The sequence below is a fragment of the Bombina bombina genome, chromosome 1 (genome assembly GCF_027579735.1).
Source record: "Bombina bombina isolate aBomBom1 chromosome 1, aBomBom1.pri, whole genome shotgun sequence".
Classification (NCBI taxonomy): Eukaryota; Metazoa; Chordata; class Amphibia; order Anura; family Bombinatoridae; genus Bombina; species Bombina bombina.
In genome coordinates this window covers 917,672,117-917,684,387 of record NC_069499.1, presented here as the reverse complement: position 1 = coordinate 917,684,387, position 12,271 = coordinate 917,672,117, and the positions used below count along the sequence as shown (strand labels likewise).

General features: G+C 40.5%; 1 protein-coding gene across 3 annotated transcripts in view; it reads left to right on the top strand.

The window, feature by feature from the left end:
* Positions 1-12,271, top strand: part of PIEZO1 (piezo type mechanosensitive ion channel component 1) — a 627,492-nt gene that overhangs the window by 574,856 nt on the left and 40,365 nt on the right. For all 3 annotated transcript variants that reach the window (XM_053706596.1, XM_053705806.1, XM_053707404.1), the window contains 2 exons: positions 11,036-11,128; positions 11,588-11,760. In XM_053706596.1, coding sequence (XP_053562571.1) covers positions 11,036-11,128; positions 11,588-11,760 — 266 coding nt within the window. The remainder of the gene's footprint in view (positions 1-11,035; positions 11,129-11,587; positions 11,761-12,271) is intronic.

Sequence of the window (12,271 nt, the reverse complement as noted above, 5' to 3'; positions counted from 1 at the left end):
ATTTCCAGAGAATGGAATAATTTGGGTAATTCATTTACTCCTTCTAAACGTTTTAAGCAATTATATCCTGTGCCGTCTGACAGATTAGAATTTTGGGACAAAATCCCTAAAGTTGATAGGGCTATTTCTACCCTTGCTAAACGTACTACTATTCCTACGTCAGATGGTACTTCGTTTAAGGATCCTTTAGATAGGAAAATTGAATCCTTTCTAAGAAAAGCTTATCTGTGTTCAGGTAATCTTCTTAGACCTGCTATATCATTGGCTGATGTTGCTGCAGCTTCAACTTTTTGGTTGGAAACTTTAGCGCAACAAGTAACAGATCATGATTCTCATAATATTATTATTCTTCTTCAACATGCTAATAATTTTATCTGTGATGCCATTTTTGATATTATCAGAGTTGATGTCAGGTTTATGTCTCTAGCTATTTTAGCTAGAAGAGCTTTATGGCTTAAAACTTGGAATGCTGATATGTCTTCTAAATCGACTCTACTTCCCATTTCTTTCCAGGGTAACAAATTATTTGGTTCTCAGTTGGATTCTATTATCTCAACTGTTACTGGTGGGAAAGGAACTTTTTTACCACAGGATAAAAAATCTAAGGGTAAAAACAGGGCTAATAATCGTTTTCGTTCCTTTCGTTTCAACAAAGAACAAAAGCCTGATCCTTCATCCTCAGGAGCAGTTTCAGTTTGGAAACCATCTCCAGTCTGGAATAAATCCAAGCCTTCTAGAAAAGCAAAGCCAGCTTCTAAGTCCACATGAAGGTGCGGCCCTCATTCCAGCTCAGCTGGTAGGGGGCAGGTTACGTTTTTTCAAAGAAATTTGGATCAATTCTGTTCACAATCTTTGGATTCAGAACATTGTTTCAGAAGGGTACAGAATTGGTTTCAAGATAAGACCTCCTGCAAAGAGATTTTTTCTTTCCCGTGTCCCAGTAAATCCAGTGAAAGCTCAAGCATTTCTGAAATGTGTTTCCGATCTAGAGTTGGCTGGAGTAATTATGCCAGTTCCAGTTCTGGAACAGGGGCTGGGGTTTTATTTGAATCTCTTCATTGTACCAAAGAAGGAGAATTCCTTCAGACCAGTTCTGGATCTAAAAATATTGAATCGTTATGTAAGAATACAAACGTTCAAAATGGTAACTGTAAGGACTATCTTGCCTTTTGTTCAGCAAGGGCATTATATGTCCACAATAGATTTACAGGATGCATATCTGCATATTCCGATTCATCCAGATCATTATCAGTTCCTGAGATTCTCTTTCCTGGACAAGCATTACCAGTTTGTGGCTCTGCCGTTTGGCCTAGCTACAGCTCCAAGAATTTTTACAAAGGTTCTCGGTGCCCTTCTGTCTGTAATCAGAGAACAGGGTATTGTGGTATTTCCTTATTTGGACGATATCTTGGTACTTGCTCAGTCTTCACATTTAGCAGAATCTCATACGAGTCAACTTGTGTTGTTTCTTCAAGATCATGGTTGGAGGATCAATTCACTAAAAAGTTCATTGATTCCTCAGACAAGGGTAACCTTTCTGGGTTTCCAGATAGATTCAGTGTGCATGACTCTGTCTTTGACAGACAGGAGACGTCTAAAATTGATTTCAGCTTGTCGAAACCTTCAGTCACAATCATTCCCTTCGGTAGCCTTATGCATGGAAATTCTAGGTCTTATGACTGCTGCATCGGACGCGATCCCCTTTGCTCGTTTTCACATGCGACCTCTTCAGCTCTGTATGCTGAATCAATGGTGCAGGGATTACACAAAGATATCTCAATTAATATCTTTAAAACCGATTGTACGACACTCTCTAACGTGGTGGACAGATCACCATCGCTTAATTCAGGGGGCTTCTTTTGTTCTTCCGACCTGGACTGTAATTTCAACAGATGCAAGTCTTACAGGTTGGGGAGCTGTGTGGGGATCTCTGACGGCACAAGGAGTTTGGGAATCTCAGGAGGTGAGATTACCGATCAATATTTTGGAACTCCGTGCAATTTTCAGAGCTCTTTAGTCTTGGCCTCTTCTGAAGAGAGAATCGTTCATTTGTTTTCATACAGACAATGTCACAACTGTGGCATACATCAATCATCAAGGAGGGACTCACAGTCCTCTGGCTATGAAAGAAGTATCTCGAATTCTGGTTTGGGCGGAATCCAGCTCCTGTCTAATCTCTGCGGTTCATATCCCAGGTATAGACAATTGGGAAGCGGATTATCTCAGTCGCCAAACGTTGCATCCGGGCGAATGGTCTCTTCACCCAGAGGTATTTCTTCAGATTGTTCAAATGTGGGAACTTCCAGAAATAGATCTGATGGCGTCTCATCTAAACAAGAAACTTCCCAGGTATCTGTCCAGATCCCGGGATCCTCAGGCGGAGGCAGTGGATGCATTATCACTTCCTTGGAAGTATCATCCTGCCTATATCTTTCCGCCTCTAGTTCTTCTTCCAAGAGTAATCTCCAAGATTCTGAAGGAATGCTCGTTTGTTCTGCTGGTAGCTCCGGCATGGCCTCACAGGTTTTGGTATGCGGATCTTGTCCGGATGGCCTCTTGCCATCCGTGGACTCTTCCGTTAAGACCAGACCTTCTGTCGCAAGGTCCTTTTTTCCATCAGGATCTCAAATCCTTAAATTTAAAGGTATGGAGATTGAACGCTTGATTCTTGGTCAAAGAGGTTTCTCTGACTCTGTGATTAATACTATGTTACAGGCTCGTAAATCTGTATCTAGAGAGATATATTATAGAGTCTGGAAGACTTAAATTTCTTGGTGTCTTTCTCATCATTTTTCTTGGCATTCTTTTAGAATTCCGAGAATTTTACAGTTTCTTCAGGATGGTTTAGATAAAGGTTTGTCCGCAAGTTCTTTGAAAGGACAAATCTCTGCTCTTTCTGTTCTTTTTCACAGAAAGATTGCTAATCTTCCTGATATTCATTGTTTTGTACAAGCTTTGGTTCTTATAAAACCTGTCATTAAGTCAATTTCTCCTCCTTGGAGTTTGAATTTGGTTCTGGGGGCTCTTCAAGCTCCTCCTTTCTCTTGTTAAGTGTAGTCAGTCCACGGGTCATCCATTACTTATGGAATATATCTCTTCCTAACAGGAAGCTGCAAGAGGATCACCCAAGCAGAGCTGCTATATAGCTCCTCCCCTCACATGTCATATTCAGTCATTCTCTTGCAGCCTAACTAAAGATAGGTCGCTGTGAGAGGTCTGTGGTGTTTTTTAACTTAGTTTATTTCTACAATCAAAAGTTTGTTATTTTAAATGGCACCGGAGTGTGCTGTTTATTCTCAGGCAGCATTAGAAGAAGAATCTGCCTGCGTTTTCTATGATCTTAGCAGACGTAACTAAGATCCACTGGCTGTTCTCATCTGAGGAGTGAGGTAACTTCAGAGAAGGGGAATAGCATGCAGGGCCCCCCTGCAAATGAGGTATGTGCAGTAAATTATTTTTTCTGAGGAATGGAATTGACTGAGAAAATACTGCTGATACCAATGTAAAGTAAGTTCAGCCTTAAATGCAGTGATAGCGACTGGTATTAGGCTGATGAGTGTGTGTACACTGAATGTATTTTTCTAAGGAATGGAATTGACTCTGAAAATACTGTTAATACTGAAATAATGTATGAGCCTTAACTGCAGTAAAAGCGACTGGTAGCAGGCTTATTAATAACAATTCATAACTTTTCAAATGTATGTTTAAAACGTTTACTGGCATGTTAATCGTTTTTTGTGAGGTACTTGGTGATAAAACTTATTGGGGCATGATTTTTACCACATGGCCATCTTTGTTTTCTGCATAGAAACAGTTTTCTGAGCTTCCCCACTGTTGTAATATGAGTGGGAGGGGCCTATTTTAGCGCTTTTTTTGCGCAGTAAAAATTCAGTCACAATCTGTCTACTTCATCCTCCATGATCCAGATCGTCTCTAGAGAGCTCAGGGGTCTTCAAAATTCATTTTGAGGGAGGTAATCGGTCACAGCAGACCTGTGACGGTGTGTTTTGACTGTGAGAAAAACGTTAATTATTAAATTGTTATCCGTTTTTGGGTATTACGGGGTTAATCATCCATTTGCTGGTGGGTGCAATCGTTTGCTAACTTAATACATTTACTGTGAAAAATTTGGTTGCTATAACTATTTTGGTTCATTGTTATTTCAACTGTGACAGCTTTTTGTGCTTCTTAAAGGCACAGTAGCGTTTTTTATATTGCTTGTAAATTTATTTAGAAAAGTATTTCCAAGCTTGCTAGTCTCATTGCTAGTCTGTTTAAACATGTCTGACACAGATGAATCTCTTTGTTCACTATGTTTAAAGGCCAATGTGGAGCCCAATAGAAATTTATGTACTAATTGCATTGATGCTACTTTAAATAAAAGTCAATCTTTACATGTAAAGAAATTATCACCAGACAACGAGGGGAAAGTTATGCCGACTAACTCTCCTCACGTGTCAGTACCTTCGCCTCCCGCTCAGGAGGTGCGTGATTTTGTGGCGCCAAGTACATCAGGGAGGCCCTTACAAATCACTTTGCAAGACATGGCTACTGTTATGACAGAAGTATTATCTAAATTGCCAGAATTAAGAGGCAAGCGCGATAGCTCTGGGTTAAGGACAGAGCGCGCGGATGAGGTGAGAGCCATGTCAGATACTGCGTCACAGTTTGCAGAACGTGAAGACGGAGAGCTTCATTCTGTGGGTGACGGATCTGATCCAGGGAGACTGGATTCAGAGATTTCTAATTTTAAATTTAAGCTTGAGAACCTCTGCATATTGCTAGGGGAGGTATTAGCGGCTCTGAATGATTGTAACACGGTTGCAATTCTAGAAAAATTATGTAGGTTGGATAGATACTATGCGGTACCGGTGTGTACTGACGTGTTTCCTATACCTAAAAGGCTTACAGAGATTATTAGCAAGGAGTGGGATAGACCTGGTGTGCCTTTTTCCCCTCCTCCCATATTTAGGAAAATGTTTCCTATAGACGCCACCACACGAGACTTATGGCAGACGGTCCCTAAGGTGGAGGGAGCAGTTTCTACTTTAGCTAAGCGTACCACTATCCAGGTGGAGGATAGTTGTGCCTTTTCAGATCCAATGGATAAGAAATTAGAGGGTTACCTTAAGAAAATGTTTGTTCAACAAGGTTTTATCTTACAGCCCCTTGCATGCATTGCGCCTGTCACTGCTGCGGCGGCATTCTGGTTTGAGTCTCTGGAAGAGGCCATTCGCACAGCTCCATTGGATGAAATTATGAACAAGCTTAAAGCACTTAAGCTAGCTAACGCATTTGTTTCTGATGCCGTCGTACATTTAACCAAACTTACGGCTAAGAACTCCGGATTCGCCATCCAAGCGCGCAGAGCGTTATGGCTTAAATCCTGGTCAGCTGACGTGACTTCTAAATCTAAATTGCTTAATATTCCTTTCAAAGGGCAGACCTTATTCGGGCCCGGCTTGAAAGAAATTATAGCTGACATTACGGGAGGTAAGGGCCATGCTCTACCTCAGGACAGGGCCAAATCAAAGGCCAAACAGTCTAATTTTCGTGCCTTTCGTAACTTCAAGGCAGGAGCAGCATCAACTTCCTCCGCTCCAAAACAGGAAGGAGCTGTTGCTCGTTACAAGCAGGGCTGGAAAGTTAACCAGTCCTGGAACAAAGGCAAGCAGGCCAAGAAACCTGCTGCTGCCCCCAAGACAGCATGAAGAGAGGGCCCCCTATCCGGAAACGGATCTAGTGGGGGGCAGACTTTCTCTCTTCGCCCAGGCTTGTGCAAGAGATGTCCAGGATCCCTGGGCGTTGGAGATCATATCTCAGGGATATCTCCTGGACTTCAAAACTTCTCCTCCACGAGGGAGATTTCATCTTTCAAGGTTATCAGCAAACCAAATAAAGAAAGAGGCGTTTCTACGCTGTGTACAAGACCTCTTACTAATGGGGGTGATCCACCCAGTTCCACGGACGGAACACGGGCAGGGATTCTATTCAAATCTATTTGTGGTTCCCAAGAAGGAGGGAACCTTCAGACCAATCTTGGACTTAAAAATCCTAAACAAATTTCTAAGAGTTCCATCATTCAAAATGGAAACTATTCGAACCATCCTTCCCATGATCCAAGAGGGTCAGTACATGACCACAGTGGACTTAAAGGATGCCTACCTTCACATACCAATTCACAAGGATCATTATCGGTACCTAAGATTTGCTTTCCTAGACAGGCATTACCAGTTTGTAGCTCTTCCCTTCGGATTAGCTACGGCTCCAAGAATCTTTACAAAAGTTCTGGGCTCACTTCTGGCAGTACTAAGACCGCGAGGCATAGCGGTGACTCCGTACCTAGACGACATTCTGATACACGCGTCAAGTTTTCAAACTGCCAAGTCTCATACAGAGATAGTTCTGGCATTTCTGAGGTCGCATGGGTGGAAGGTGAACGTGGAAAAGAGTTCTCTATTACCACTTACAAGAGTTCCATTTCTAGGGACTCTTATAGATTCTGTAGAGATGAAAATTTACCTGACAGAGGCCAGGTTATCAAAACTTCTAAATGCTTGCCGTGTCCTTCATTCCATTCCACACCCGTCAGTAGCTCAGTGCATGGAAGTAATCGGCTTAATGGTAGCGGCAATGGACATAGTACCATTTGCGCGCCTGCATCTCAGACCGCTGCAATTGTGCATGCTAATTCAGTGGAACAGGGATTACTCAGATTTGTCCCCCCTACTAAATCTGGATCAAGAGACCAGAGATTCTCTTCTATGGTGGCTTTCTCGGCCACATCTGTCCAAGGGGATGACCTTTCGCAGGCCAGATTGGACGATTGTAACAACAGATGCCAGCCTTCTAGGCTGGGGCGCAGTCTGGAACTCCCTGAAAGCTCAGGGATTATGGACTCAGGAGGAGAAACTCCTCCCAATAAATATTCTGGAATTAAGAGCAATATTCAATGCTCTCCTAGCTTGGCCTCAGTTAGCAACTCTGAGGTTCATCAGATTTCAGTCGGACAACATCACGACTGTGGCTTACATCAACCATCAAGGGGGAACCAGAAGTTCCCTAGCGATGTTGGAAGTCTCAAAGATAATTCGCTGGGCAGAGTCTCACTCTTGCCACCTGTCAGCGATTTACATCCCAGGCGTGGAGAACTGGGAGGCGGATTTTCTAAGTCGCCAGACTTTTCATCCGGGGGAGTGGGAACTTCATCCGGAGGTCTTTGCTCAACTGATTCTTCGTTGGGGCAAACCAGATCTGGATCTCATGGCATCTCGCCAGAACGCCAAGCTTCCTTGTTACGGATCCAGGTCCAGGGACCCAGAAGCGACGCTGATAGATGCTCTAGCAGCACCGTGGTTCTTCAACCTGGCTTATGCGTTTCCACCGTTTCCTCTGCTCCCTCGACTGATTGCCAAAATCAAACAGGAGAGAGCATCGGTGATCTTGATCGCGCCTGCGTGGCCACGCAGGACCTGGTATGCAGACCTGGTGGACATGTCATCCTTTCCACCTTGGCCTCTGCCTCTGAGACAAGACCTTCTACTACAAGGTCCTTTCAATCATCCAAATCTAATTTCTCTGAGACTGACTGCCTGGAGATTGAACGCTTGATTTTATCAAGGCGTGGCTTCTCAGAGTCAGTCATTGATACCTTAATACAGGCACGAAAGCCTGTAACCAGGAAAATCTACCATAAGATATGGCGCAAATATCTTCATTAGTGTGAATCCAAGAATTACTCATGGAGTAAGGTTAGGATTCCTAGGATATTGTCCTTTCTCCAAGAGGGTTTGGATAAAGGATTATCAGCTAGTTCTTTAAAGGGACAGATTTCTGCTCTGTCTATCCTTTTGAACAAGCGTCTGGCAGAGGTTCCAGACGTCCAGGCATTTAGTCAAGCTTTGGTTAGAATTAAGCCTGTGTTTAAACCTGTTGCTCCTCCATGGAGCTTAAACTTGGTTCTTAAGGTTCTTCAAGGAGTTCAGTTTGAACCCCTTCATTCCATTGATATCAAACTTTTATCTTGGAAAGTTCTGTTTTTGATGGCTATTTCCTCGGCTCGTAGAGTCTCTGAGTTATCAGCTTTACAATGTGATTCTCCTTATCTGATTTTCCATTCAGATAAAGTAGTTCTGCGTACAAAACCTGGGTTTTTACCTAAAGTAGTTTCCAACAAGAATATCAATCAAGAGATTCTTGTTCCATCATTGTGTCCTAATCCTTCTTCAAAGAAGGAACGTCTTTTACATAATTTGGACGTAGTCCGTGCTTTAAAGTTTTACTTACAAGCGACTAAAGATTTTCGTCAAACATCTTCCCTGTTTGTTGTTTACTCTGGACAGAGGAGAGGTCAAAAGGCTTCGGCAACCTCTCTTTCTTTTTGGCTTTGGAGCGTAATACGCTTAGCCTATGAGACTGCTGGACAGCAGCCCCCTGAAAGGATTACAGCTCATTCTACTAGAGCTGTGGCTTCCACCTGGGCCTTTAAAAATGAGGCTTCTGTTGAACAGATTTGCAAAGCGGCGACTTGGTCTTCGCTTCATACCTTTTCAAAATTTTACAAATTTGATACTTTTGCTTCTTCGGAGGCTATTTTTGGGAGAAAGGTTCTACAGGCAGTGGTCCCTTCCGTTTAAGTACCTGCCTTGTCCCTCCCTTCATCCGTGTACTTTAGCTTTGGTATTGGTATCCCACAAGTAATGGATGATCCGTGGACTGGATACACCTAACAAGAGAAAACATAATTTATGCTTACCTGATAAATTTATTTCTCTTGTGGTGTATCCAGTCCACGACCCGTCCTGTCCTTTTAAGGCAGGTCTAAATTTTAAACTACAGTCACCACTGCACCCTATGGTTTCTCCTTTCTCGGCTAGTTTCGGTCGAATGACTGGATATGGCAGTTAGGGGAGGAGCTATATAGCAGCTCTGCTGTGGGTGATCCTCTTGCAACTTCCTGTTGGGAAGGAGAATATCCCAAAAGTAATGGATGATCCGTGGACTGGATACACCACAAGAGAAATTATGTTTTTTAATGGTAAATAATATTTCTTGAGTGGTAATTAGGGTATTTTGTTTGTCTAGTTATTATTCATTAAGAGTGGGTGGGTTACAATCTTTCAAAAATTAGTTTAATTCAGATTGAAATGTCAAAATTCCCATATTCTGTGGCAGATGAAATAATTGTTTATAAAAATGAGCAAAAGAGTTAGCTATCTCTTGGTTGGTGATTAGATATTTGGCTATTTGGGTTCTGTATCTGGGGGACAGGGGATTGCCTTGTGATTTCCTTAAATTGACTAGCAAACATCTTGTCTAGCTTGTTTGCAAATATAAAGTCATGAGCATCATCAAGTATTTAAAAAACAAAATAAGGACCTGTTGCACTGGATAATGATTATGGCCATCTATACACTTTGACCGTATAAGTATGCATGTAGAGTAGACAGATACTGCAGATACTGTGGTACTAAAAAAATTATGACATTACATTTATGTAAAAATATATATATAGTCCCCGCTCTCTCTACAATGCATAAAATGTATTAAATGATAACATTTTATTAAATCAAAATATCAAATTTATCAAAAATGTTGTTGCTACACTCTGCACCCTCTCAAACAATAAAATCGCGTCCCCAGTTTAAATAAAAACTGACGATAGATAAACTTTTACAGAGAGCACAATAGCAGTAATATATGTCAGACTAATGCTTCCAGCTGTTCTCACGGACCTGCTCTCTCTTACTTGTTCGTGCTTCCGCACTTGTGCGTACCAACCTAGAACAGGGATTTTGTGCGGCACAAGTTGAATCATATTGCTACACTCAGGGAGACGCCTTCTTGTATTTGTGTAATTATGATCCCACCAGCCTTCTTACTCCAGTGATGAACATCTCTATATGTAAACAATGAAATCGTCAACAATGTCAAAATCTCCTTTCCTGGGGGTCAATTTTCCACCAGGATTTAAAACTACAGACTTTTACAAACTGGCCATCAAATTATTTTTTTGCTTACAGAAACTCTCAGATAATATATTCTGTAGACTTCAAGATACTAAACTAGAAAACAATCATTTTAGCAGCTATATTTTCAAACATTTAGAACTCTTAAAGGGACATTAAACCCCCAAAAAATATTTCCTGATTCAGATAGAAAATACAATTTTAAACAACATTCCAATTTACTTCTATTATCTGATTTGCTTCATTCTTTAGATATCTTTTGTTAAAGAAATAGCAATACACATGGGTGAGCCAATCACATGAGTCATCTATGTGCAGCCACCAATCAGAAGCTACTGAGCCTATCTAGATATGCTTTTCAGGAAAGAATATCAAGAGAATGAAGCAAATTAGATAATAGAAGTAAATTAGAAAAATGCTTAAAATGGTATTCTCCATCTGAATCATGAAAGAAACAAATTGGGTTTAATGTCCCTTTAAGTAATCAACAATATATAACATAGTCTATGTATAGTATTTTGTTGTGTTTTTTTTTTTACCAAACACCTTATGAACTTTCTGTAAAGAAAAATGTTTTTAGACCTTTCATTCATTAATCATTTACTTGCTTTTCAAGAGTAAAATTATATTTAGACATACTATATAAATGTTGCAAGTCAGATGACGGAAGACATCTACAAGTACTGTAAGGACATTAGTTCAACCATTCATCAGCAATTCCACTTGCAGAAATGGTAACAGCTACGCTTATTATCATTTGATGTCTTTAAAATTAAACTCTGTTGCAGAGCAGTAATGCACTACTATAACCTAGCTGAAAATATTATGAGCCAATGACAAGAAACATGTGTTTAACCACCAGTCACCATGTACCCCCCAGTAGTGTATTTCTGCTCCTAAGCTTAGCTTGGTGCTTCTCAACAAAGGATACCTAGAGAACAAAGTAAATTGAAAAGTCTTTTAAAATGTCATGCTTTGTTTGAATCATGAAAGTTTCATTTTGACTCTTATGTCACTTTAATTATCGGTCTTTTCTTTGTTTATCTCTTGCATTCCATTTCAAACAGCCCCTCTTCACAATGAGCGCACAGCAGCAATCCATCCAGCCCTTCACTCCACATGAATATGAGGCCCTTACCTATAATTTTGAAAGTCAGCCGGTGAGTATTCATTGCACCCATTGAGCAGCAAATCCTGATGCATGGGATATAACTAACTGGTGACTACAGTTATTAACAAACAAACATATCGCAGTAAAATCCATGTGTTTGATAAGACTCTAACAACTGGTTGTGTCATATGATTTTGTTTTATGATTGTGCAACCTCTGCTTCTAAGACTTCTATTGGTTAATAGGTTATCATGATTGCGATATTGTAAATTCAGCTTTTTATGCGCATCGGGGTTAGCCGCAAGCAAAAACAAATTTACTTTCAACACATATTATGAGCAAAACTCGAAGCATGTAAAAAGCTTACTTCTAGTACAGTTAACACTCAAGCGGGAGTGTTAAATAGCGCTCCACTGGTAATCTGGCCCTTTATGTGGCAATATAATATAGTATCTTGTGTATTCATGCCCAAGCAGTAGTTACAGTATACAATATATCACCCTCACAGACTGCCATGCAGTTCATTACCCTGTACAGTTATGAGGACATTGTGACAGCACGAATCGAGGGCAGTTCAGGATCTGTGTGGAGTATCAGCCCACCGAGCCGTGACCAGATGAGGAAGGAACTTCAGAATGGATCCTCCGATATCACATTGCGTTTTACTTGGAATTTCCAGAGGTAAAAAAGCAAGGTGGTTGTTTAAAGGGAAAAAAACAACTTTACCCCACTTTTTTTAATGTAATTTATTTTATATAATAAGAGCATGAAACCAATATAAAGGGCACTCTAATTTACCACACTCTTATATGGAGACTGAGTGATCTTGAAAAACCCAAAAGTATATATAGGAACAAAAGTTATGGTGCTCAGTAAGGCATTGAAATGACATTTAAAGGAACATAAAAGTTTGAATTTGAAATGCACTAGTGTGCAATTAAAACTTGACTTTAATATCCCTTCAAAATATAAATATATTTATATATGAATAAAGAGTTTATTTATAAAATATTTTACCAGGAAGGATACACTTGAGATTTCTCTTGTTTTCATAAACATGATAATAGTCTTATTATGCACGTTAACCACTGATTATTCATATATTTTTCACATGGTAGGATTTGTAGAGTAAGATAGGTCACAATATACATCTCCCACAGCAGGTATATATATGAAATACTGCCCACAAGAG